General features: G+C 53.5%; 2 protein-coding genes across 8 annotated transcripts in view; one reads left to right on the top strand and one right to left on the bottom strand.

Annotated features, from left to right (window-relative positions):
• The first annotated feature begins 336 nt into the window (after positions 1-336).
• On the top strand, positions 337-27436 carry SLC38A8 (solute carrier family 38 member 8). Its single transcript, XM_016165954.2, has 15 exons — positions 337-598; positions 1019-1213; positions 3293-3491; positions 6558-6699; positions 7539-7640; positions 10742-10799; positions 14639-14753; positions 16140-16287; positions 16699-16907; positions 18182-18233; positions 19604-20675; positions 21723-21843; positions 22476-22577; positions 26342-26480; positions 26901-27436. The coding sequence occupies exons 2-11, from the start codon at positions 1031-1033 to the stop codon at positions 19695-19697; spliced, it is 1302 nt and encodes a 433-aa protein (XP_016021440.2). The 5' UTR covers positions 337-598; positions 1019-1030; the 3' UTR covers positions 19698-20675; positions 21723-21843; positions 22476-22577; positions 26342-26480; positions 26901-27436.
• The window catches only part of NECAB2 (N-terminal EF-hand calcium binding protein 2), a 29157-nt gene continuing 26880 nt past the window's right edge, over positions 25160-27436 (bottom strand). For 4 of the 7 annotated variants that reach the window (XM_036231518.1, XM_036231516.1, XM_036231517.1 and 1 more), the window contains 2 exons: positions 27004-27081; positions 26214-26459 (listed from right to left, as the gene is read on the bottom strand). In XM_036231518.1, the coding sequence (XP_036087411.1) occupies positions 26231-26459; positions 27004-27081 (307 nt within the window). In that variant the 3' untranslated portion in view covers positions 26214-26230. Of the gene's footprint in view, positions 25715-26213; positions 26460-27003; positions 27082-27436 lie in introns of those variants that run through there. The other 3 variants (XM_016165956.2, XM_036231519.1, XM_036231522.1) reach the window with 1 other exon arrangement.

Raw genomic sequence — 27436 nt, 5'->3', positions numbered from 1 at the left:
AGCCCCCTGCCTGGGCCTCTACCTCAGTCTGCAGCTTTCCTCATCCCCTGTAGGGTGGGCGTACAGTGTGTGGCCTTCCTTCACACACTGCTAGCGGGTGATAAGACACTGAGCTCCAAGCTCTTTCCATGCCCCATTCCTCAGACTGGGGGCCTCAGAAGGAGAAGGCATTGGATAAACTGACACAGGTTACTGCTTGAAATCAGGTGTGCCCCCTTGATCGCTCCAAGCTGAGCTCGCTCTAACCCTCTGGCAGTCAGGAAAAGCCCCGCCCCTGGGAGGGGCCTGGGCTGGGTGGGGGAGGTGGGTAATCTTAAGACTTCCTTTCTCAGGCCTGAAGTCTCAGAAACTGCAAGTTCTTGGGACAGATGGCTCTGACCTCATGTCCTTGTCTACCTAGGTTTTTGGACATGACCCCGACACATGCTCTTTAGGGCTCCCTTAATTCATGACTCATTATTCACTCCAGCAAAACTAGAACCTTCCTTCTTCCATCTCTCCTGGGCACAAGAAATGCAGCTGAACCACCTGGGACAAGCCTGAGTCCTGTTCTGTGGTGGTCAAGGACTGTCTCCCGCCTTGAAGTTTGCATTTGGTGGTAAGGATTGTGGGGTGGAGCACTGTCAGTGCAGAAGTCTGGCTGGAGGCCGAGGGGTGGGGGGGAAGTGGAGGGGTGAGGGCGGTGATGGGCAGGAAGAGTTGGAGGTTTGAAGGGGGAAGGAGGAAGGGGGCCAGTGGCTTTGGGGCAGGGTGGGAGAGCCGGAGTGATAATAGACAGAGTTTGAAAGTTAGAGGGAGAGCAAGGGAGGAAAGTGGCGAGGACCATAAGTTACGAGCCACTGAGCATATAATGTAAAGGGGGAGCAGAGGTACAGGAAGAGGAAGATGGTGGCTTGGGGACACTGAGACACATGAGGTGGCTCTGGCTGAAGTGGGGAGAGAGACCTGTCACAGGTCGGGAATGATGCTGTGAACTGGGAAGAAAGTACGAAGACTGCCCCCTCTCCCTGACCCTCAGCTGCTTCTAGCCATGGAGGGACAGACGTCTGGAAGCAGAGGCCTTTCAGGAAAGCCCGCAGCCGCCAGCCCAGGTCTGTCCTCGCTGGGCGCTGTCTTCATTCTCCTGAAATCTGCGCTGGGGGCTGGCCTGCTCAACTTCCCCTGGGCCTTCTACAAGGCGGGTGGGGTGGCCCCCGCCTTCCTGGTGGAGCTGGTAAGCCCCTGGGGAGTGGTTGGGGGTGGGGGGGTCTCCTGGAGCAGGACCTTCTGCAGAGCTGCCTGTCTTAGAAACTGTATCTGTGGGGTTGGATTTTCTGCCCTGCTCAGCTCAGGAGGAGAGAAGATAACCCTCAGGCAGAGAACAGCCTCCACCTGCTGAGGTCTGCTGCCAGCCAGGGCTGGGGAGGATCCAGTGATGATGGCATTTCAGCCGGGAGGGGGCCGGGAAGATACAGTCTCTGAGCAACCACCTGGTCAACTGGCTTCTCTTGCCTGCTGGTCTCAGCTCCATAACCGAAGCGTCAGTCCGTGTGCAGATCAGATCAGGACTAAGACTCCCTGTGACACCCACACACCAGGCTGGGCCAGGCCCTCCTCGATGTCAGAGTCCTTCGACCACAGCTCCTGGCTGTGCAGAGCCCGAATTCCCTTTCCAGACAGTCCAGGGGCTGAGTGTCCTTGGAAAAGAGCTGCTGATTAGCGCGGCTTCATTTTGTTTGCAAAGATCCCTTTCCCTGGCCAATGGGAGCCGCTGTGTTTTGTGGTAAGCTCTTCGACGGACATTATCTCAAATGATTTTTTAATGGCAGCCAGCTGATAACAGGCGGTTCTAACTGTCTGTGGGCCACAGAGCCTTTTGTGACCTTTTGGAAACTGCCTAATTCTGGGCTACATGGTGTCCAGTGTAACCTGAGCCATCACCACTGTCAGCTGAGCACTTGCTCTGACATTGGAGGGCTGACAGTGTGGGCTCTGTCCCCATAAAGCTTGTTCTAATAGAGAACTCAAATAAGATACAAGAAGTCAAATAAGATAGTTTCAGACAGTGTGTAGTGCTCGAGGGTCATGTGACCAAGGAATGGCATGATGCAGGTGGTCAGGGGAGGACTTTCTGAGGAGGTGGCATTGAGCTGGGCCCAGTGGAAGTGGAGGAACTGGTCCAGGCGCATGCGAGGGGCAATAGAGCCGTGTTTGGACGCATGCAGCAGAAAGGCTGCCGGGCACTTCTCTGGGAGCTAAATGGTAAGCAATAAAAGACACAGCCCCAGTCTTCACAGAGCTCGGAGTCTGTGAGTGAGAGACCTCTGTAATATATGTGCAGTTGTGAGCGTGTGTCCTCGGGCTGCAGGACCAAAGGACCATAACCCGGGGAGCTTAAAACAACAGAAGTGTAACCTCTCACGACCCTGCACACCAGCAGTCTGAAATCAAGGAGTCAGCAGGGCCCTGCTTCCTCCAGAGGCTCTAGGAAAGGGTCCTTCGCGCCTCCTCCAGCTTGGTGGCCCCGGGCGTACCGTGTCTTATGGCTGCATCACTCTAATCTCTTCTCCGTCATCACACTGCCTCCTCTTCTCTGTGTCTTCTCTTCTCTTCTAAGGCCAGTTGTCATTGGATATCGGGCCCACCCAGATTATACCTGTAAAGACCCTTCCTCATTTAACGCCATCTTTATTACTTACGACTGCAAAGACTGTGCCCAGGAAGTCACTCACACAAGTTCTGGAGCTGAGGATGTGGCCTTATCTTCTGAGAGACCACTGTTCAGCCCACTGCAGGCACAGGTGTGCCCAAGAATGTGACACTGAGTGGGCGAAGCCAGATACAAAACGTGTGAAAGTAGAAAAATGTTAGATCAGTGGTTTCTTCCGGGAGACAGGATGGGTACAGAAAGTGATCGGGAAGGGGCAGGAGGGGACATCAGGGATGTGGTAGTGTGTTCTGTATCTCTTAGGGGTACGTTTGTTGTGCCTCCCCCAGTGATGCCTTTACACAGGTAACACACAGCCCAAGCAATTTTTCAAGAGTCATTTAGACTTGGTTTCCGATGCCTCATTTGTCCAACTAGGTAGAATGGTATGAATCCCAGATTCACGGATTGACAGCCAGCAAGTCCTCGACAATCCACCTGCTTTGCAGCTCTGGTTTCAGGACAGGAGGGGGTGCCCCCAGGCTGTAGGCAGCTGTGACCTCTGCAAGTGAGGCGCCCAATGGAGGGGACCATATTGAAGTCCCGGGAGCAGCTGGCTTGGGCTGCGGTGGTGGGCATGCCCTGGCCCACGATCCCCCTCTGCAGGTCTCCTTGGTCTTCTTGATCAGTGGGCTGGTCATCCTGGCTTATGCTGCCTCCGTCAGTGGCCAGGACACCTACCAGGGCGTGGTTGGAGGGCTGTGTGGCCCTGCCATCGGGAAGCTATGCGAGGTCTGCTTCATCATCAACCTGCTCATGATCTCTGTGGCCTTCCTCAGGGTGATCGGGGACCAGCTCGAGAAGTGTAAGTACCTTTCCTGGAGTGGGGGGTGGTCCTGGGGCTGGAGCCCGTTATGCTCCTGGGTGATGAGCAGGACATGGACACTGGGACGGCAGAGCCCGAGACCACCCTGAGCTCCTAACATCACAGGGAAAGGAGACTTGGAATCGAGGGATGCCGTAGCTGGGATGTCGAATGGGGTCAAATGTCTAGTGGTTTTACAAACGGGAAAGTGCAGCCAAGTACAAAGAAGCCCTCACGAGAGATAACCAGTAATGTCTTGAATTTTGGGATGTTGAAGACTTGCAGCGCACTAACCTCGAGCACCTTGGCCGCCAGCCCCGCCCATAACAATTTCCCTCTAAGCACTGCTTTGGCTGCATCCCACCAATTTCCATATGTTCCATTTTCATTTTTATTCTCTTTAAAACATTTGCTAACTTTCACTCTGATTTCTCCTTTGGCTCATGGGATGTTTAGCATCGTGGTTTGACTTCTAAGTATGTGGACATGTTCATAGGTTTTGGTTTCTACCTTAATTGCATCGTGGTCAGAGAACACACTCGACGTGGTTTCAGTTTCCTGGCATTTGAGATCTGTCGTATGGCTCCCCACATATTCCGTCCTGGTGAGCGTCCATGTGCGCCTACAGGATGTGTAGTCTGCAGTTGTTACCTGCATTGTTCTAGGATTCTCTATCAGGTCAAGGCAGTCCGGCTTTGGCCATATCATCTTCCACAGCCTTGTTGAATTTTTTGGTCTAGTTATTCTGTTGGTCTGAGAGAGGGATATTAAAATCTCCAGCTGTGATTGCAGATTTATCTGTTTCTCTCTTTAATCTGTCCATTTTTTGCTCATGACTTTTGAAGCTCTGTCGTTAGGCACACACACGTGAATTGCCCTTTTCTTATTATGAAATAATATCTCGTCATTAAATCTACCTTCTCTGCTATGAATGTAGCCACTCCAGCTGCCCTAAGATTAGTGTTTGTGCAACATTATCATTCTCGTTCTTTCACTGTGAATCTAGCTGTGGCTCGGGATTTTAAAATGCATCTCATGTAGACAGCATATGGTCGGGTCTTGCTGTTTTATCATCTCGATGACCTCAGATGTTTAATTGGAATGTAATTATTGATATGATTAGATTTCAGTCTCCCATTTTGCTATTTCTTTTGTTTGTTCTGTCACTGGAAACATGCATGAAAAGGTCCCTGGCTCTGGAATATTGAAGTAAAATCGTCCATGTTTTGGGGACCACTCATATCTCAAAAAGCATTGAGGTTGGTAGATCTGAACCTCGCAGTGGGTAAATGGGTACAAAAATGTCCTGCTTGCCAGTGGCAAGTCGAGATCGTGTCGGTTTCAATTCCGGTCACCTGGTAGTGGTGCTGTGCTAAGAAGGATTCTGAGGTTGCCTTCAGGCTCAATAGCAGAGTGTGTGAAATGAGCAGAGCACTGATTAGAACACAGGCCCCTTGGCTCCGTATTGACTAGAGTGGAGAGAGCATTGTTTGCCTGTTTCTGGTTAGGTATTTGGGGATGGGTCTTTCTGTAGGCAAGTGCAGGCTTCTTGGGAAGAGGTTGGGGAAGTCACTGCATGTACTTAACTATAAGTGACTGGTACTGAGGACATCAAGGACATCTTAGAAAGTGTGGGTTCGGCACAGAGTGGGTGTAGCCCTAATGTCAGAGCTGGGGTTTCCTGGCTGCAGGAGATACAGATGGATGAGCAGGGCTGGCACCCCCTTCCATGCCACCTGGGGTCTGTCACTCACTGAGATCTCTGGGTGCCTCTGGTGCATACCTTCTCTTGGCATCTCTGGCCCAAACACTTGCTTCACTATCCCACGTGGGTGCCTTTGTACAATGCCCACGATGTGGAACTGTCCGTCCCTCTGCGTGATTTCAGTAGAAACAATCTATTCTCCTAAGAGATTTCTTTGTATGCCTGGCTTTATTGAACATTTGGTGAGAACAAAGAAAGAGCAGTGCAGGTATCCCCAGGTGGGCCATGACCCCGCTCTCAGCCACCCCCATTCGGTCGAAGGGGCCGCCTCACCTCACGGGTTCTCGCCTCAAGCCACCTCCCCTTTGCCCTCCCCTCCCCAGCCGTCTTATCTCTGATATCAACTTCGAATTCTCCATCTTACTGTGGTGGAATGAAAATGCGCCCAGGGTTCTCTGGTGTTCCTTCCCCCGCGAGGTCGGTGGGGTCTGTGTCGCCTCTCCGATTCAGGGTAGACGCTGATGGCTTGACGCCGCAGAGTAGGGCAGATAGGGCACCATGCCAGTTCCAGGCCTGGCCTTTAAGAGGATGGGCACTTTCCTCCTTGGTCTTCAGGAGCCCCAAACACCATGGGCTAGACTACTGAGGGGTTCATATGGAGAGGCCCCAAGACTACAGGGAAGGCCTGGCTGAGCTCAGGTGTCCCCACCAGGTACCAGTTGTGGATGGAGCCATCGAAGCCCCTCCACAGCAGGCTTCCCACCAGCCGAATACACCCAAGTGACCCTAACTGGTCCCATGTGGAGCAGAAGTGGCTGGCTCAGCCCAGCCCAGTTCTTCACCTCCCGTTGGAGGCAGAAAATCAAGTGGTTGTTCTGGGCCACCGTTTGGGGTAGTTTGTCACGGAGCAGTGACAGAGCGTGGCGGCACTGGTGCAGAACAGCTCGGCTCTCCCCGGCCCCAGCCCCACAAAGGCTGCTCCGAGCCCCAGCTCGACCCCACGTACCCACTGAGGTCTTGAGCAGAAACAAAAGGATCTTTTGCGAGAACAGAAGGGCCCAGGTGCCTCAAGGTCAAAGGTAGGTCATTTTGTCCCCTTTGTTGCTGGATTCAGGCACTTTGAGCAGCGCCTGGAGGATCTTGAATCTCTATTGAATAAATACCACCAGTGGGATTCCTTCTTTTGTGGTGGCAGGAGACAGAGTCCCTATCAGGCTTGTCATCCCATCCCTGTAGACTCGCAGGACTGACTTAGCACCCATGACAGGCCCCACCCAGGGACCGGGAGCCTGGAACACATGGCGGGCCCCTGGGTGAAGGCCATGCAGGGCTCACTGCAGGTCCTACCTCCTTCCCGCCAGTGTGTGACTTCCTCCTGTCCAGCGCCCCGCCGGCCCTGCAGCCCTGGTACACCGACCAGCGCTTCACCCTGACCCTGCTCTCCGTGCTGGTCATCCTGCCCCTGTCCGCCCCGAAGGAGATCGGGTTCCAGAAATACACAAGGTACGCGCTGGAGGTGCTTCCTGGCGGGAAAGTGGCTCCGCCTGGGTCCCTGCCGGCTGGCATTCGTGGAAGCCTTTCATCCACCTGGGACAGGGCGCCGCCAGCACTGGCCTTCCCATTTGCAGGAGGGGAGAAAGATTAAAAAGTACACATGTGTGATAGAAAATAGAGATAAGCAAAAGGGGAAACTACCATAATGACATAATTTGCTTCTGACATTTTGTTATTTTATTATTACGGACTTTATATGCACGCACACACGTGCACATGCAAGCACAGAGAGACACAGACAAATACACCGTTTTATGCTCTCTGGCTTTATGTATACTTTTGAAAACATAAAGCCTGATAAAAGTATTCATGCAAATTAGCAACCCGCCTTTCCCTATTGTGTTGAGGGCAACGATGGATTTTTCGCTTTGGAAATAAAGAAGCAGCAGGCAGGAGACCCGAGCCCCCTCGGTGTCCCCAGCCCTTGCCAGTCTCTCTTGTCACGCCCGGCCAAGACGAGTCCACCTTTGCCATGAACGGTGTCCCAACTTAGATGCCAAATCCGAGTGGCTGTGTGGCTGTTGGAGAGACAGGGGCGCCAGTAGCTGTCACAGCCTCACAGGTGCTGGCCCTGTTACTAACTCGACAACAGCCCTGCCTGAAATGGCCTTCCTGCTGTCCCCATAGTGCGGAGAAGGAAATCGAGGCTCAGCCGTGAGAACTTTGCCTGACGCCTTGCTAGGGTGGGCAGAGCTGGCATTCAGACCCCACTCTGTGTGGCTCCCAGGCCCTGCCTGGCGGGGCTGGTGCCCCTGTGTGTTTCTGATCACTCGCTGTCAATGTGTTAGCATTCTAGGCACCCTGGCTGCCTGCTACCTGGCCCTGGTCATCGTGGTGCAGTACTACCTCGGGCCCCAGGGCCTTGTTCATGAGCCCCGCCCCGAACCGAGGTGAGTCTGAGAGGATGGCCTCTCATGGCTTCCTGAGAGCTTCAAGGGGATCCTCGAAGGAAGGATGCTTGTCCTCCCCCGTGGTTTGCACAGAGCCCTGTCTCTTCTCCGTGAAATCTTCTATGTCTCTGGTACCATAGGGCCCAGCAAAGACTGCTCTCCTCCTCCAGAATGGACACAGCTGTTGCTCGTAAGGGCCAGGGACAGGCCGAGGATACCAAAGCACTAGATGCCGCATTAGCTTAGGGCTCCTAGGCTGTTGCAGAAGTGCCCCTACAGCCTGGAGGCAGCCGAACTGACCAGGAAGAAAGACACAGGTGCCAGGCAGAGGGAACAGGGATACACAGAGGCCTGTGGCTGGTGTGGCCTGACCAGCTTGAGCGAGACTGAGAGTGGGGGTTGGGGGTGCCCTGTGGGGACACAGAGCTGCAGCATGGACTTCAGCTTTGCTGGGAAGCCACTGCAGGGTTTTGAGCACAGCAGGGGTTTAAAATCAGATCTGCTAGTGGCAGGCCAGCTCCGCGGGTGTGTGACCTGTGACGTCACCCAGGCCCTATGCCACCATGCCAACATTCTTAATTACTGTTGAACAAGGGATCAGCCCATTCAGTTTGCACTGGGCCCCACAAATTATGTGGCCCCTTCTGGTTGATGGATTGGAAGTGGAATGTGAGAGAGAGAAGAGTCCAGGGTGACTGAGCTCTGGGCCTGAGCACGGGAAGGGTGGTGATGCTGTCCCCTGGGATGGGCAGGATGGACAGGAGCAGGTGGTTAGGGAAGAAGGTCAGGTGGAGATGACAAGTGGCAGGTCAAACCTGTGTGTCTGGAGTTCAGAGATGCCCAGGCTAGAGAGAAATGTGGTTGGGACTGGCCCAGAGATGGCATTTAAGGCCAGGAGCTCAGGCGTGACAAGTACTCAGAGCCTGTGGTACTCCCTCTGGCCCTGGGAGGTGGGGCAAGTAGAGGGGAGGAGGAGCTGGGGAAAGACGGAGAGGAATGGGGTGTCAGGGGGATGTGTTAGCCTCCTGGAGCTGCTGCGACAAATTACCGCAGACCTGGCGGCTTAACACAACAGAAAGTCATCCTCTCTCAGTTCTGGAGGCCAGAAGTCCAAAATCAAGGTGTGGGCAGGGCTGCACTCCCTCTGAGGCTCTGGGGAGTCTCCTCCCTGCATCCTCAGCCTCCAGTGGTTGCCAGTGACCCTTGGCGTTCCTTGGGTGACAGATGGATGCCTCACTCTGGTCTCTGCCTCCATCGTCACAGGCCTTGTGCGTCTGTTTTCTCTTCCTGTAAGGACACTAGTTGTTGCATTAACATTCAGTGGTCTCTGGTTCATACGACCTCATTTTAATGTAACTAATTGCATCAACAGAGGCCCTCTTTCCAAATAAGGCTTTATTCTGAGGTTCCCAGTGGATGTAAATTGGGGGCGGGCGACCAGGGGACACTATTCAACTTAGGATAGAGGGCATTAGAAGGTGGTTCTCAGAAGTCAATGAACAAGATTTCAGGAAGGTTGGTTTGATTGCCACCACATGATGCTCCTGGGTCACATGGGACTGAGCCATGGGTATCAGTTTTGCCATGTAGGCTGCCGGTGATGTGACCAGCTTGGTCAGGGCAAGAGAAGAGCAAAGGCCCAGGTGGATTGGGATCAGGAGAGAGGAAAGGAGGCAGGAAAGAATTTTGCTGAGTGGAGGAGGGGAATGGGCAAGAGCTAAGCAGGGACAGCCCATGTCTGCGCCGATGGGATAATCCCACAAAGAAGGAAAAACCGTTGATGGGAGCGCCGATCCCCGCTGATCTCAGGCCCGCAGTCAGTCGGTGGAGCTGGCTCCTGTGCTCTGGGGACTCAACCCGAGTCTGGAGCTCAGACCGTCTCATCCACAGGGCTAGGAAAGTACAGCACATGTGGACTCAGAGGACACAGGCAGCCATGCAGACGGAGTGTTGCAAACATGGGTACTTTGTTCCTGGTTGCTATAGGAAGCTGGGCATCAGGAGATGGTGCTGAGCAAAGTCAGGGGAGGCGGGGCTTGGCTGAGGGGTGTCGTGAGAGTCAGCTGGGACATAGCACAGAACAGGAGACACCACTGTGTTAGTGACAAATTACCATCAACTTGCTGGCTTAAAACAACACAAATTTATTATCTTATAGTTCTGGGGTTCAGGAGTCCAAAATGAGTCTCACCGGGCCCAAATCAAGGTGTTGGCAAGGCCACGCTCCTTTTCGGAAGCTCTAGGGGAGAATTTGTCTCCTTGCGTTCTCCACCTTCTAGAAGCACTCACATTCCTTGGCTAATGGCCCCTTCCTCCATCTTCAAAGCCAGCAATATTTTTTCTCTCCGACCTTACCTCTGTCCTTCTGGCCACAGCTAGGAAAGGTTCTCTGATTTCAAGGAATCATGTGATACATTGGGCCTAGATAATCCAAGATAATCTCTTCATCTCAAAGCCCTTACCCCTTAATCACATCTGCAGAGTCCCTTTTGTCATGTCAGGTCACGTGTTCCCAGGTTCCTGGGATGAGGACCTCTTTGGGGGCCATTATTCTGGTACAACCAGGAAGCCCTGATTCTATAGCAGGTGTTGTGTATACCCAACTCGACTATATGTCTCCAAAGCTTCCAGGGCTGGCACCGACAGCTGCTTGTCAAAGGAAGCTGGAGGGCCACCATGCCAAAAATTCTGCCCCGTGCACACCTCAGTCCTTTCAGGCAGCTTGGACAGAGATCAAACCATCCTTGCACTCGGGGGGTCTGTTTGATGGATGCTGCCTGCGGTCCCCAGCCCCTGACCTCACTGGGAACAGGCAGCTTCAGAGGGAGGTTGGGAGTTCTGCTAGCCACGTCCCACTGAGTTCTGCCTGTATAGAGAATATCAAGTTACCAAAATGTCAGCGCTGATGTATTTAGAAAGCACAGCATTGAACACGCATCTTTTCCATCCCCCCAAACCTGGTAGTTAAGCATGACCATTAAAAAATATTTAACTGTCATGCTTAGTTACACCTTCCTAGTGTTATTTAAAATTCATCTTTAAGCTGAAAGTTGTTTTGGTTTCACTTTTTGTACTAAACACCTGTTCTCATCTGTTTGCAGTCCTTCCTCCTGGACCTCTGTATTTAGTGTCTTCCCCACCATCTGCTTCGGATTTCAGGTAATCTTAGCACCTGCGTTGAAGAGTGTGGCCTTTGCAGGCTGTGGTGACTCCAAGCTCCCTTGGGAGAGTGTGGCCTCCCTGTCAGGAGAGAAGTGTGAAGACTCGTTTGAGGATGCAGTGGGTTGTCTTCTGGAGACTATGCCTGCGGGTTGGCTCCTGGGTTCAGTGAGGTGTGAATTGCCATTAAAATGGGGGAGCCCTGCCCCCATGGACAGCCAGCAGCAGCAGCAACGGAGTTGTTGGGTCCAAAGTAAAGGGTGGGGATCTGGCATCTGTCCTCTCCCCTGCAAAATCCTCACATGGCTGTTGCCATACCTGGAGGCCCAGAGCTGCTCACTTCCTCATGCAGGAGGCCTGGTGGATTCTGCCCCAGGGTCTTGCTGCTTCCTCAGGAGGCTTGCAGGCTAGGAGGGCTGGAAGGTATGCAAGCGGCTGCATGGCAAGGGTACAGCACAGAATATACAGAGTTTCTGAGAGGATTCATGGAGTGAGGATGGGTTGTGTGTGTGCAATCCAACAGAGGGGCTTCTGATGTAGCCCCGGGTGGGGCAGATTCAGAGACACCCTTTTTTAGGCACTGATGACTGAAAGCATCTTGAAGAATGTGGGAAGCGGCCAGGTGAAGCGGGGGCATTCCAGCTAGAGAGGACAGCACAGGTGAGCCATGGAGGGGAGAGGGTCCCAGGTGCAGCTTGAGAGCTATAAAGGGCTTGGCTAGGCGGGTGCTCCATGGGGTGCCGGAGGGTGCTGTGGAGGGTAAGGGCTCTGCTCCCTGCCTTCTGTCGCACTTGGGGTTTTCCAGGCTTCTAGCAGGTGGCAGCCGACTCCATTCTTTCATTGTTTATTTTAGAAAAGATTTGTCTCGTTCCTAAAAAATAACCTACGTACCACATCAACAACCGAACAGCCCCAAAGCAAAATCGCGTTCTCAGGGGAGTGTGGTTCAGGACTGATGATATCTCAGCAAAGCCTGAGTGTTTCTTCCTTCATCCACCAACTAGCTCCTGCTCCTGTTTCATCCTGCATTTTCCTTGAGAAACATTTTTGAAAAAACCCTGAAACGTTTCCATTTTTCTTCTTTATAAATGAGTTGATGGTATCGCTTCTGGGGTTTAGCAAGCCACTTACAGGAATTTCTCACGTTTCTTCTTGCACACCCAATATTTTGAAAGATCCAAAGTGATGATTTTGCTGTCAACTGTTTGCATGTAGTTTAACCATCCTTCTCTCCCAAGCTCCAGCACCATATGGTGTGGCAGGCTCGTGCTGGGGGAGGGGGTGCTTTCCAGAAGCTTACAAGAGGTGCCCCCCTCACCTTTGCCTCATTCAATTCTCCTAGCAACCGAGGCCTGAGCTGCGGTTTCCAGGGACACGGGATGTGGTGATGGGGAGTTGGGAAGAGATATAAACTGCAAGGCTATGGGTGGGGCTGAGGCCAGAGGCAGGGCTGCCAGGATCCTGCTTGGAGACTCAGGAGTCCGGGAGTCAGCAGAGCAGGTGTAGATGAAGATGGGTGAGGAGCGGGGCAAGGCTGGAGAGGCTTTGCAGGGAAGGGGAAGGCAGCTGGTGTCTGTCATAAGGAGCTCCGAGCTGGTTCAGACATCCCCCTCCCCCTCCATTTAGCAACTTGTACCCTCTCCAGCCTGCACAGCATTGGTAAGAGGGGCCTGGGGGGTGCGGGCTCTGCTCCCAGCCATCCTGGCCGCACTCGGGACTCTTCTGCTGTTGGTTTTTTAAACAGCTTTATTGAGATATTACTCACCTGACATACCCATTTAACGTGTATAATTCAGTGGTGTTTAGTTTGACCACAGAGTTGTGTAACCATCGTCACAGTCGATTTTATTTTATTTCTTTTTAGGTGAGGCTCACAGATTGCAAGGACCTTGTCAGCTTACAAACCCTTATTTTTTATTTTTTATGCCTACATCACCTGGTCTTCCTAGGTGGTCTCCCATCCAAGTACTAACCAGGACCAACCCTGCGTAGTTTCTGAGATCAGATGGGATCAGGCGTGTTCAGCCACAGTCAATTTTAGAACATTTTTCATCACCCCCAAAAGGAAATCTGTACCTATTGCCAGTCACTCCCCATCCCCCTCATCCCTCCCCCAGCCCTGGGCAACCACGAATCTTTCTGTGTCTGAGGGTTTGCCTGTTGTGGACATTTCATCTGAACAGAGTTCTCCGATATGTGGTCCTTTGAGCCTGGCTTGTTTCACACAGTGTCATGTTTTCGAGGTTCATCCATGTTGTAGCGTGTGTTGGTATTTCGTTCCTTTTTATGGCTGAATCATATTCCACCGTGTGGGTAGCGCATTGTGTTTACCCATCCCTTAGCCGGTGGGCATCGAGCTGTCTCCCCTTCTTAGCCTGTACTTGCGCCTCTGCCCTGCCTTCCGTCCAGGAGCGAGTGGAGAGCGGAGAGCCTGCGGGCAGTAGGCCGCGTCACGGTCGCTCTCCCAGCAGGGCAGCACTGCCCTCGAGAGACCCGCTTTATTTCCCCTATAAAACCAATGAAAACATAAACCAGGGCTCCAACCACCAAGCGTATTCCCCAATTCCAAGCTGGGGAGACAGGAGGGGGAAGCACTGATCCTCAGTGTTCCACTGCCAGTGGGTCGAGGGTTACCAGGGGTGTTAGGGCACCGATTGTCCGGCTGAGCTGGTAGGCAGACCAGTGGGCTCCAGTGACATTAAAGAAGACCCAGGGCAGAAAGCCAAAGGTGCTTTGGCTCCCTGAGGCTAGTCTGTCCCTGAGGTATGTGTGAACTCACCTGGGCTGGCTGCCACCACCACGGCAGCCAGAATCAGGGGAATGTGTGCTCTGTGGGGCTGGGGACCATGCTGGGCTAGTTTATGTGGTACCCTAGACTTGCACTGAGTCAGACTGATAAGCATTTGCGTGCTGGAGAGCTGGGGTGGAGGGCAGACCCGTGGTTGCGGGTGGGCTACAGGGATGGATAAATGAGTAACCTGTGGAGTGTTCTTCAGCTGTGGGCCAGGCATGTGTTTGGCATGAGTGAGGTAGCTGTAGTCCTCGCCATCATGCAGCTGACAGTCAGATGCTGAATAAGCAAACCCAAACCTGCTCACATTGGGGGCACAGGGACACGCGGGAGAGGAAGTTGGCCCAGATGGGGAAGGCTTTCCTAGAGGATGAGTACGAGCTGGCTGGACCAGGAGAGATGTTAAATTTTTATGGCAATATAATAAGTACATATAAAGTATATAAACCATAAGTACGTGTTCTCCCATGTAACCATCACCCCAGTTAAGATATAGAACAGTATCAGCCCCCTGAGGGGCAACTACCCCACTCACAGCATGATTTTACCTTCTGTCACCGTAAGTGGTGGTTCTTAAATGAGGGGTGATTTTGTCCCCCAGAGGACATTGGGCAATGCTGAGACATTTTTTGTTTTAACAAGTAGAGACCGATGTCCCTAGGGTTGGGGCCAAGAATGCTGTTCAGTGTCCTGCAATGCACCGAACGGCCGCCAAGTATCAGTAGTGCGGCAGTTGGGAACCCCTGCTCTGGCTCGTTTGGCTTATAACTTGAACTTCTCATACGTGGAAACATTCTTTTGTGTCTGGTTTCTTTTGCTGAATTTTAGAGCTGGAGTTTCTCCCACGTCGAGACGTGTAATGTGCTCATCCCTTTTCAGTGCTGTGTAATAGTCCACCAAATGAAGCTCTGATGATTTACCTATGTCTTCCATGGTTGACAGACATTTGGGTTGTTTCCTGTATTTTGGGACACTGATACTTCTGAGATCGCGCGAAGTGATTCTAATGCCAAACCGGCCCGAGTCCCACTGTGCCCCTGTCTTCCAGTGTCACGAAGCCGCTGTCTCCATCTACTGCAGCATGCGCAGCCAGAGCCTGTCCCACTGGGCCCTGGTCTCTGTCCTGTCCTTGCTGGGCTGCTGCCTTGTCTACTCACTGACAGGTAAGGAAGGCCCCGCCTGGGGCATGCTAGGCGTAGCGCTACACGATTTGAGTGCCTTCACTCATGTAATCCGTAACGTAGGAGAGTCCTTATTTCATAGATGAGGAAACTGAGGCTCAGAAGGCTTCTATGGTTTTCCCAAGGTCTCCCATCTAGGGGTGGCAAAGCTGAGACCCTAACCCTGGCCCAGCTCTCTCCAAAGCCGCTACTCTTGCACACTGTGCCTCTGCCCTAATGATGTCGCAGTAACGATGGTCATCATGGCATTACATCTGGGTCGTGGTTTACAAAATGCTCTCATGTCGTCAGTGGATTTGGGTGCTCACAAACCTGTGCTGTAGGCAGGCGGGTCTTCTAAGGTGGTGGAAGTATGGCTCAGAGAGATGCTGTGACATGCCCAAGGTCACACAGCACGCCCTTGACCGCCCGCCTTGCGACTCCTTGTTCTTTTGCCTGTTCATTGGAGCCTCTGACTCAGGAAGCCCGTGGGCTATAGTGAATATGTCAGGTGCCCTAGATGCCTGTGGTTACCTAAGAAATTTGCTGGGTGACCTCCCTCAAGCAGGGGAGGTCTCTGTCAGTCTGTGGCCCCTGGGTTGGAGGGCTGTGAACCAGCGATTGAGAGTCACCTCCAGACAGTTCAGGTCCAGGGCCAGCAGGATCACGGGACCAGATTAGTCCTCGGTCAGAGATGGGTGTCTCAGGATGGGGGACCAGGATGCCGAGAGGCAGCGATGGGTTGTGGGGACGGGGCCTGGCATGCTGGACCCGATTCTGTGGTAACTAGCTGTCTGTGTGATTCTGGCAGTTGTTGACGCTCTGGGTCTTGTTTTTCCCCATCTGGAAAATGGGCACACTGCCAGCTACTTATTTATTTATTTATTTATTTATTTATTTATTTATTTATTATTATTTTTTTTTACAGTAGAAAAGGAAAGTTTTATTAGAAGGGAAAGTACACTTCCAGATGTGGAAACGGGCCTGAGCAAGAGAAGCGTGGCTCCAAAGGCCCTGGCAGCCTTCTTACTGTGCATGGGAGGGAGAGGGCGAGGAAGCCATCGACACAGTTTCAGGGCACTGTGTGCCTCCAGTAAATGCCCATTCTGCAAACAGGCTGCTCACGCCAGGACACTGAGCTATGTGAAGGAAGGATGAAAGAGTTCTGCCCAGTGGGAGATTTGAGTCAGAAGAACAGCCTATCCCACAGGCGGAGGACAGGAAAGCCTTGGGAAGTGGCAGAATGGGGACCTCTTCCAGAACCTTCCATCAGCTTCTAGGGAAACCTGAGAGGTGGTGGGAGCCAGGTGCTGTCAGGGTGTCAGAGCTGGGGGTGGGTGCGGCACTTTCTAACCAGCTCTCCTGGCTTCCGCCCTCCCCACCTCCCAGGCCTTTACGGCTTCCTGACCTTCCGGACAGAAGTTTCTGCGGACATCTTGATGTCCTATCCAGGCAATGACGGAGTCATCATTGTCGCCCGAGTCCTCTTCGCCGTCTCCATTGTGACCGTCTACCCCATCGTGCTCTTCCTGGGGAGGTGAGCCTGGCTCGCTGGGAACACCGCCCAGCGCAGGGTTTATGGCGGTTTATGGCGCGTACCCAGCGCTGCCAGCTGGCGCGTTTTGGGACTGCCGTCACCTCTGTGTCATGGAGAGGGACACAGGGGAGGGAGTTAGGTGACTGGCCCAGCATCACCCAGCAGGTAGTGTCAGGACTGGAGCCTGGCTCCCAGCCTGCCTTTGACCACGCACTGAGTGGCCGCTCACTGTCAGCTGCCTGACATGGACTGACCCACCTGAGGGCTGCCACGGCCCCCAGGAAATAAGCTCCTGGGGTGGAACGGGAGCCCCGCCAGGTGTGCGGGGCAACGGAGAGGCGACGAGGGGCCCCCGATGGCAAGTGGGCGGGTGCGGGGCTCAAGCCCCTGGGAGCCTGTGTGTGCCCCCAGGTCAGTGATGCAAGATTTCTGGAGGAGGAGCTGCTGCCAGGTGTGTGTGCCCAGGGCCCTGGCCGACCCCTCCGGCCTGGGGGTCCGGATGTCACTGACTGTCCTGTGGGTCGCCGTGACGCTCGCCATGGCCCTGTTCCTGCCAGACCTTAGCAAGATCATCGGCATCATCGGCGGCATCAGTTCCTTCTTCATCTTCATCTTCCCAGGTGAGGCTGCCGCCTCCCCGGCCTCCCGCCTGCTCGTCCTCCCCCCAACCCCTCTGCAGGGAGCACCTGTGTTGGGGGTCAAGGCTCGGGAGGGTAGGGGCCCCCATGTAAGTAGGATGGCTCCCAGCCCTGTTTACTGAGCTAGGCAGGGGCTGGGGGCTTTATAAACCTTCCCTTGCCAGACGTCTCCGTGGCCTTCATGGTCGTGCCTGATGGAGCTCCATTAGCATCTCACCCTGCAGGTGAGAAGACGGAGGCCCAAGGCCTCCTGGGTGGTGATACAGGGAGCGCGTGCAGCAGGATCCGCCTCTCTGCGTTGCCCACCTCCCACTGCTACTGCTCGCCGCAGGGTTTTGTTTACTTTTTAAAAATGTTTTCAGTTACGTGAGATGCATGTGGTTCAGAGGCACCGCATGAACATCCTCCTCCCACTTTGTCCCCTGACCTGGGAGGCAAACACGGTTTCCCCGATGGTTGGTTTGTTAGGAAACCTTCTCAGCATTAACGAGCGATGAGATGTTCTGGTCCAAATGGCCTGAGGGTCATCCCGGACTGGGACAGCCAGAGGCCAAGGCTAGTGGGTGCACCCGGAGCAGGAGACCTGGAGGGGCCGCTGGTGCCCAGGGCAGACACCCCGGCCCCGCTCCCCCCTGGCTCTGGGAAGCACTTTCACATGGCCGTTTTGAGGGCAGACAGCCTCCTCCTTCAGCCTCCCGGTCCCGGGCTGCTGGCTCGGTCGTGCTTCCTTGGATTCTGAAACATACGTTAAGTTAGGCTCAGTGCCTAGGTGCTGGGTCCTGGGAAGGACCGGCTGGGACAGGTTTGGGAAAGGGGCGATGCCATGGGAATTTTAGGCAAAGCTCCCTGGCTTCAAAGCCCAGCAGAACTATTAAAAAATAGAAAAAGTAAAAAGAAGGGAAAAGGTAACAACGGCAGCTACCAGCTGTTGAATGTATCCCAGACGTCAGGCCCGAGTCTGGCCCTGAACATCTTCATCATGGAGACCCTGGTGCGTTGTCACTGTCATTGAAAGACTTAGGCTTGGAAAGGTCAAAGTGTTAGGGAGATGCTGAGCTGGGACCCCACAGTGGGCCCTTCGCCACCATACTGTGCCTTGTCACAAGCAGGGCGAGCCGGGGGCCATTTTGGGCAAAAGTCTTGCTGGCCCCTCGGGTCCCTGGGGCCTGCTGGGTGATGCCTGAGTTCTCACAAGCTCAGGGCTGCTTTGGGTTTGACAATGAAGCGGGTGGAGTGACCCCCTGTCTCCTTTGCAGGTCTGTGTCTCATCTGTGCCATCAGCACCGAGCCCATAGGGGCACGATTTAAGTAAGTATCTCCAAAGGAGGGCGGCAACTTGGCCCCAGAGTGAGGAGGATGGGAATGCTGCTGGCCACGGGGGTGTGGCCATGTCCACCCAGCAAGAGGGTCTGAGCCAGGACTCGAACCCAGGCCAGCGACAGCAAGGCCTTTGATCTTTCAGTCTGTGCAGGGCCCTCCCTTCCACTCCTAGGGGTGTGATCTGTGATTGAAGCTTTATGTGGATTTAAGGTCCCGACAAAGGCCCTGTTTGCAAATAAGGTCACATTCACAGGTTCCTGGTAGACGTGAATTCTGGGGACCCCCATTCAGCCCAGTACAGAAGCTCTTAAGTTACAGTGGCCGTGGACTGGGGTCTCCCCTGCAGGCCAGTGCCTTTCCCTTCTCCAGGCACATTGAGCCCAAGCTTGGTTTTCCCAAAGCAGCGGCCTCCGCTTGGGTCCCTGCTGAGTTGAAAAGAGTTTTTCTGGATGTTTCTGCGAGCTTGCCTTGGGCTGAGAGCTGGACCCCGATTGTCTGGGGGCCCCCCTCCATGGTTCATTCTCTGGAGCTTTCTTTGAAGTCCTGCTGCTTTTGTTTTGTGCCTTGATCCAAACTCACAACAGTTTTACTGATGGGCTTTCAAGCTATTTTTAATTCTGGAACTGCCTGAGGGCCTGCGGATCCGGCAGAGCTGCTCAGAGGAACACTGCAGCTTCTGGGCTCATTCACCTCGCTCTCCCGCGACAGATGGGTGGGTGTTTATGGCACCGAGTTGTGCTCTGAGATGCTGCTTGACTAGAGATGGTCTTTCCATGACAACGGATCCTTGTGGCCTTCAATAACAGGGCTGGAAATATCCCTGGCAGCCCTGCCATTTTGTGGAGATCTTATTGTCATTTGCTCTTGTCTCATTGTCTGTACCGTCTCTTCTGGTTGGTTACACCCTGAAGCCTGCAGACGCAGCTGCGGTGGCCAATTCCAGCCACCTCTGCCTCCTGCGCACTGTTCCTCGTCACCGTTCTGATCACGAGTGACTGAGGGCTTTCTTCTCCTTCCTCATTTTATGGGGGGCTTCCTCCCCTCACCCCAAAAGGAAAAAGAGCAAGAGGGAAGGGAGTTTGAAACTAGCGTCTCTCTCCCCCCATTTCTTTGGCTTTGATAAAATACTGGGGAGGAATGAGGTTATAAAATATCAGACAGAATGAGAGGTTTTTTAAAATTGCCTTGGGTACTTTTTTCTCCCTGACCTGCAGCCTGTCAGGTCATGGAGGATGCTCTGAATTTCTCCCATACTGATGACACTACTGGGCTTCAAATAATGTTTTCTGTGTGTGCTCGGCTTATCTGTGTGAAACTCCAGAAAAGTGTGTGTTGACATAGATTTGTTGACTTGGCAGGTGCTGCTTGGAGGTCTGGGGAGTGGTGTCCGTGCTCGTGGGCACCTTCATCTTCGGGCAGAGCACGGTGGCAGCTGTCTTGGAGCTCTTCTGAGGGGTGGCCCATGCCTGAGCAGGATGGGGCCTCCATGGCATCCACAGGCCACCCTGGGGGGCGGCTGCCTGGATCCAGCTGTGAACCAACGTAATTCTATTATACATAAAGATGGTGGAGAAACCAATACATTCTGTCTTCTCAGGCTGGTCATTGGAGCCTCTGCCAGTTCAAAGGGTTTCTGGTGCAATGGGGAGGAGAGTGCCGGGGCCGCCATAACAAATGACACCAACTGGTGGCTTTGAATCATCTCACAGTCCTGGAGGCCAGGAGTCAGAGGTCGGGGTATCAGCAGGGCCAGGCTCCCTCCGAAGGCTCCGGGGAAGGACCCTTTTTGCTTCCTTCGGCTCCCGGGGTTGCCGGCAATCCTTGGTGCTCCTTGGCTGGCAGACGCATCATTCCGGTCTCTGCCTTCGTCTGTACATGGCTGTCTTCTCTGTGCGTCTGTATCCAAATTTCCTTCTTCTTAAAAGTTCACGAGTCATTGGATTAGGGCTCAGCTCAATTCAATATGACCTCGTCTGAAATGACTTAATTAGGGTCTGCAAAAATCCTGTTTCCAAATATGGTGACATTCACATTCTGCTGAATATTTCCGGGGTACACAATTCCATTCATGATAGAAGGTGGGGCTGAGTCCCAGAGAGCACTGCTTTGGGGCGCCAGGATCAGAGACATGGGGCGAGGGCCGTATGCAGTGAATGGGAGCCCGGAAGGGGATTTCAGGGGATGTTCACTGGGGATCCAGGTGGATTCAGGCCGAGGTAGGGGAAAGTGGACAGGGTGGGGCGGAGGTGGGGAGGCAGACAGGGCCCGGCTGCTGCCCCGCGTTGCTGTGCTCGCTGGCACTGACCCTGCACAGGCCGGCACGCCCTGGATGTTGCTGGATTCGCGCCACTCTCCCCCTGCCTTGGGACGCCTGATAGAAGCCAGTGGTGCCTGAGCCTGGGGCCGACGTTCGAGGTCGCCTCCCTCTGGGTAGGTTCTGTTTGTTCTGTTGCATAATGTATATAGGACTGTGCGAGGTCGGTGGTGATAGAACTGCTTTTTTGTTTGTTTGTTTTTGTCCAGCCTGTCCACCTGCATTTGTTAAAAGATATAATTCACATACCATGAAATTCACCCTCTTAAAGTGTGTAATTTAGTGGGTATTAGCCGATGCACAGAGTTATGAAGCTGTCACCAGCGTCTAAATCCAGTACATCACTCCCGAAGCAGCCCTGAGCCCATTAGCAGTCACTCCCACCCCCTGCCCCAGCAGCACCCGCGACCATGAGTCTGCTTTCCGCCTCTGTGGATGAGCCTCTCTGGTCAGTTCACATAAATGGACTCATACACTGTGTGGCCTTGTGCATCTGGCTCCTTTGACTTAGCATGATGTTTTCAAGCTTGTCCATTTTACAAAGGTAAGTCAACTGAGACTTGGAAAAGTCAGGGCTGCCTGTCCTGAGAGGTACAGAGTGGAGGTAGGGACCAACTTTGGGTTAAGTTCCCTTGTCCATTTTTCTTTCCCCTCCACACTCCACTCTTTGAGTGGCAAAGGGGATGGGAACTGGTGCGTCCAACCCCCCAGGGCAGGGATGGACCCTGTGCCCTCCTCCGCCCTGGCTGCTGGTGGAGGTGGGAAGTTGTGGCTGCAGGTGTAGACCCTGACCCAGGGAGGGGGACACGGGACCCTTCTCCAAGTGTGCTCTGAGCAAGTCAGCAAATGAAGCAGGCTTATGTATGCTGTGATGTGGGCTTACTGTGAGGATTAAAGGTGATAATGTATCTACAGCAGCTAGTGGGGGACCCAAGCAATAGTTTTATTTCTAGAAAACCTAGGTTGATAGCAGGTAAGCTTCCTGAGCTTCCTGGCAGCCAAGAATAAAAGGGAAATAGGACACTAAGGCTCACCCCAAAGCAGGATAGTACACCAAGAAGAAAGTGGAGGCACTAAGTGCTAAGAAGGCAGTAAGTGGAGCTCTTTAAAGGGTGACAAATATCACCAATGGGATCCATAGTTTCCATCTTGATCTGTGACAGGTACCGATGTGATCCTTAGAGGAATAAGGCTCAAATCAACGCTCGAAATGCAAGGACATAATGCAGCCAAAGAAATGCAGGCCGGGATGTCATCCTCTGATGTCTGACCCAGTAAAGGAAGGTATGAGCTCTCCCTTGGACTGCCCTGCTCCAATACTAAGTGGCGCCCTCAAGTTTTTGACAGCAGCTTAAACAAAGGAAGGGCTAAAGTGTTATCCTTGGACTTTAAGCATGGGCTTTGGGTCTGAGCCGATTGCCTGTCACTTACCAGCTGTGTGACCTTGGGCAGGCCTTGTCCCCCTTCTGAACAGCCCCTTGTCCTCAGGTTGCGAACACAGGAAAAATTTAGTGCTTTTCTTAGCCTCAGCATCCTTCCTCAGTCCTAGGTCAGTAGCCACCCTTTTCCCTTCTTCCTTCCGGAACTATGGTTTAGGTCCTCTTCATTTTCCTCTAATGCAAAGCTGAGAACAGCCCCTCCCTCCCAGGATAGCCATGAGGATGAGCTGAGATTTACCTGCAAAGCCCATGGCACAGAACTTGGCCTGTCACAGGTTCCTGGTCAATGGTGATAACTGTGCTTAAGTGTAGAGCCCTGTATATCTCAGAACAGCTATGAATGTGACCAAGTGACACTTTGCATTATAAGTGGCTTATTCTGCTCTAAGCAGGATGGGCTGCGAGGGGCTCCCCGAGTAACTGCACCAGCCCTAGTGCTGGCCCCAGCGCCTGCAGAGTTGTCCGCCTCCCACACAGGATTGCCCGAGCGATCCTCCCGAGGACAGTTTGGATTTCGACCAGGACATGGCAAGGATGCAGGCTGGCCTCTGCATGCAAATGGTGAACTTCTCTGGGCAGGTGAGTTAAGATATTTTTGTTAATCGAGGTGAAATTCATGTAACATAAAATTAACCATTTTAAAGCGTGCCATTCGGTGACATTTAGTACACTCACAGTGTTGTGTAACCGCTACCTCTATCTAGTTCCGAAACATTTTTGTCACCCCAAAAGGAAGCCGCATCCCATGAGCAGTCACTCCCTCTTCCCCGTAGCCCCTAGCAACCAAGAATCTTTCTGTTTCTACATATTTAACTATTCTAGATATTTTGTATGAATGGGATTATACATTGGTGGTCCTTTGTGACTGGCTTCTTCCATTCGGAATAATGTCTTCAGAGTCATCCATGTCATAGTGTGTATCAGTGCTTTGTGTTTCATTCCTTTTTATGGCTGAATAGTATTCCATTGTAGATATAGAGCACATTTCATCTGTCCATTCATCCACCGATGGACGTTTGGGCTGTTTCCACCTTTTAGCTCTTGTGATAAGTGCTGCTATGAACATTCATGCACAAGTATTTGCTTAAATGTACCTTTTTGATTCTTTTGGGCATAGGACGTACGGATATACCGAGGAGTGGAATTGCTGGGTCTTTAATTGTTTGAGGAAACTGGGATCTAAACGTACTAATCCGGAGCTGGTCTCTCCATGTGTCCATGCTGTGTGGTGTAGTGGTCAGGGCATAGGATTGAGGGCAAGTCGCTCTGGGTTTGGATATAGGTGAGGCCATGTACTGTTTGACCTCTGGTGACTTATTCGCCCTCTCTGTGCCTCCCTCTCTCCACCTGCTGATCACAGGACAGCATAGGCAGCGCTGAGGGAGACGGTGCCTGCCAAGTGCCCGACTCCGTGCCTGGCACCGAAGTGTAAATTAAATGGGAGCTCTCATACCTTTTAGGGTTGAAATTTGTTCTCTTCAGAGCCCGTTCCCACCCACTCAGAATTGAAAAGGCTCTAAGTGCTTGTGGGCTGCAGTCAGCAGAGATGCTACAGTGTGGGGGGAGCTCGGGCAAGCGGGCGTGATGTGTGGCAGGAGTGTCACATGCCCAGCTGATAGGGTTCTTCAGTTGCACCCCAAAGAGCCTCAGCTCCCTGAGAATCTTATTTTTAAATAGCTGAGCTGGTTGGAACGGTACCAGCTTTGGGGTGGGGCGGGATGGGGGTGGCTCTTACGCTTGCTGATGCCGCCAGCAGGCCCCAGTTAAGTTGTAGTCTCATGAACCAGGTGGTTCTTGAGCTACAAAGTAGGGGGTCTTCTCCCTGCTTTACAGATGAGAAATAGTCTCTGAGAGGGTAGTTACAAGGACATTCAGCTGAGAGAGGCACAGCTGGGGCCTGAATCTGCATTTTACTCTCTTACAAGCCCACGTTGTGTTTCGTTGGTTTTGCATGAGCAGCTGGCATCAAACCCTACGAGGAGGTGGCTGGGAGGTGGCAGGACCCAATGCAGGAGGGTGGGACTGCCTCGAAGTACATGGGTGTCAAGGTTCCAGGCAGCCGGAGGAGGCAGGACAGTGTGGGCGGAGCCCTTGCCCAATGCGATGGCTTTAATAATGACACCCATCTCGCAGGCTGGTGGCTCCAGGCTCGGGCAGGAAAGATGCTCATCCTGGGTGCTGCCACCCCGGAGCTCCCACTGGCCCTGGACCGCTGCTGCCTTGTTTCAGAGCCTGTCTCCTCCCTCCCTCCTCCCCAGGCCTTGGCTGCTCCTGGTCGCTGTCCCCCACCTGCTCCCTGTCTTAGGAGAGGGACCGTGGCTCTCTCCTTCCTTATCCTTTTAGACTTTTGCGCGTGATGTCTTGCCTGTTAACCAGGACAGGGGGATAGGAGTGGGGACGTCACGAAGGTTCCAGAACAGGACTTAAACATTATTTCGAGTCCAGGGTCTTGGTCTTTTGTCTTGTTGAAAGAACTCATTGACAAGTATGCAGGAGAGGACCAACAGTGCCCAGAGGTCTGGCCTTTGCACTCAGCATCTGGAAAGTGACGTCTCGGATCCTGGCATGTCCTGCCTGATATGAGTGTCTTTGTTTACCTAGGGCCTTGGGCCATATCAGCCTGATCTTCAGAGGGGCAGAAGTCAAGGTCAGCCACATCTATATCACTGACCCTCAAGGAAAGCTCTGATCACTGAGACTCTGGTGGGTGTCCCTGGTTGGGAACACCCTATGCATAATGTCACCCATCAGTGCCAGGAGAAATAGGTGCTATCTGCATGATTCCATGGGGAGGGGACAAGTGTAATATCTACGTCTGGTCTTTCCGGCCACATGCGTCGCCTCCTTTTTTTCTGATTTTAGTTTATCCTTTTGCTGCCATAATCTGTGGTCATGACTATAATGCTTCTGTGAATCCTTCCAGTGAATTACTGAGCCTGAGAGTGGTCTTGGGGATCCCTGAATTTTGCAATAGCCACAAACTTATTTGTCAAAATACATACGTCATGGTTAGCACCTCCATTTTGTAAATAAGAAAGCTAAGGCTCTGGGCGATGCGGTCCAGGTTTCACGACTAATAAGGAGGGGCCCAGGGCCCCATGCGCCCCGAAGTTTCACTCCTCCAGCTCTTACCAGCTAGAAAACGGGAAACACACACAGCATGACGCTGGTCCCAACCAGAGTTTATTTGGTGCCTGTCCCAGCAACGGCTGTTGGCCTCGTATGACACTGGCTATGTGGGCTCTACTGCCATGGACACTGGGCCTAGGTTGAGCACTACAAGGTCTTGGCTCCTACTGGGGAGAGAAATGTTGACCAGGAGTGGAGGAGGAGGAGGTGGTGGCCGGTAGAGGGGTGAGTCTTGCTGAGGCCAGAGTAGGCCAGTGTGGTGGGGGGCTGGGCATGCCGGTGGGGTGAGGAGTAGGGGTGCTGCTCTGGGAAGCCTCCCCGTCACCTCTTCAGCAGGGCCCCAGCAGCTCAGACGCTGCTCTGCCAACAAGGGTGGGGGTCGTGGGGGATGCCAGAGAGGCAGCTTTGCCTTCACTTCAAACAACGGGAAAATACATTCTTATTTGGAAGTACGTTGAAAAGACAGCTCATATACCAAAGTTTCTAGAAAAGAGGGGATGCCTTTATAAGAAGAGAGGACAGGGTGCCAGGCTCATCCACGGGGCATCAGGAAGCTGGTCAGTCTCGGCCCACTGTGCACCAGGCAGCTAACGAGGGGGCAGGAGAGAGAGACACGTTAAGCAGAGAAGACCGAGGGGATGGGCAGCCCCTTCCGTGTCCCATGGGGGCTGCGGCGAGGGCAGCGCAGGCTTCCCCTCTCCTGCACCCACAGCCCCTCATTCATCCAGTGCCAACTCTGTGGGTGCCAGGCTGGCGCGGGCCTGCACGTGGCAGAGGGGGGCTTTGGACCCTTTCGTGGGGTGGGAGGTGCTTGCTGCTTGTCCTGCTCGCGAATCACATTTCTGGTGAGTCACATGGTGTCAGTCGGGCTGTGGGTGGGGGGACCACTGTAGGCCTGCCCTGGGGGACATTTCCTCAGCCTCCGGCACAGGCCAACCTCCCCAGTGATCCCATCTTTGTTCTTGTCTGGGGCCCTGTCCTTCCATGTTGCAGCTACTCTGATGTTCTTGCCCTTGGTCTCCCCACCTCTGTACACCTGGCATCAAAACTAGGTGCCACTTGTGGAATGTAACGCCTGGCAGCTAAGGGAGCAGAATAAAGAGTCATGGGAAGATGTGGGTCTTGCTCTTCCCTCGAACTCTGCCATCTGTCTGGAGAGGGCTACTACTCCTGGGGAAACCAAGGACTGGTGGCATTCCCCATCGCCGTTCCAGGCCCTCCTCCCTGCTCCTCCCTCTACCTGGCACCGAGATCCTGGAGAGGGCCTCAGGCTGGCTCAGCGTGTCCACCTTGACGTGCCGGAACGCCTTGCACACGGGGCTCTGCAGGTGCCTGCAACACAGGAGGATGCTGGTGAGCCCTTGAGGCCCCTGGGTGGTTAGGGGAGGCTTGGGGACAAGGGCTCGGGATGTGGTCCAATTCTAATCCTGGCTCTGCCTGGGATGAGAGCTTAAACACCAGTCAGCCAATCTTGGGGCTCAGAGCCATAATGTAAAGGTAAGAAGGGGGCCCCAAAGAGTGAGTGGCAGGTTTGGGGAAAGGAACAGCCTGTTTCTTGTATCCTAGTGAGTGTAGTTAATAACTTACTCCTGGATTACAATCCCTTGGGCCTTGGCCTCAGAGCCCAGCTGACAAGGGGGGGTCACACTCCGTGCAGAAATGCTGCCTCCCACTGGCTGGAGGGTGCGCATTAGCCGATGAGGCCAGCAATCCGGTGGTGGATGCGGCTGGAACCTGGGCTCACTATTGTCTTCCCCCTATTACCCCCGGCAGGATATCCAGGACAAGGAAAGGTGCTGGGGGGCTGGGGCGGGCCCACCTCCCATCACCTAACCAGCTGCTGCGGGCTGGTGCCAGAGGACACGGCTGTGCTTACCTCTTCCATTCCTCCTCCGTCTCCCAGAACTCGTAGACCACGAAGGTAAAGCCATCCGACAGCCTCACGGCGGCGATGCTACAAGCGGGGAGGGGAGGCCAGAGTCAGTGGACTAGCGTGGGCCATCCATGGGCCTGTCCCCGCTGGAACTGTGTTCCCTGCCCTTAAATGAACCTAGAGTCCCCACCAGTCTAGAGGATACAGTAAGACCCTGGTAAATGCAAGCCTGGCAGAAGCTGGGGCAGCCGGCGTGTCGCCTCCCCGAGGCCACGCTCTATAATGCTGCTGCTTTTCTGATCGGAACGAGCCAGAGTCTGTGGGACCAGCCATCTCGTCGGATCCGTTCAGCACCCACCACCCAGAGTAAGACCTGGCCCCAGCTAGTGGCCAATACGTGTTTGTCGAATGAATCAGAATGAAATGTCATCTTAAA

Source organism: Rousettus aegyptiacus, unplaced genomic scaffold (genome assembly GCF_014176215.1).
Source record: "Rousettus aegyptiacus isolate mRouAeg1 unplaced genomic scaffold, mRouAeg1.p scaffold_m13_p_14, whole genome shotgun sequence".
Taxonomy (NCBI): Eukaryota; Metazoa; Chordata; class Mammalia; order Chiroptera; family Pteropodidae; genus Rousettus; species Rousettus aegyptiacus.
Note: the sequence above shows the minus strand (reverse complement) of the source record. Positions and strands in the feature narration are given on the sequence as shown.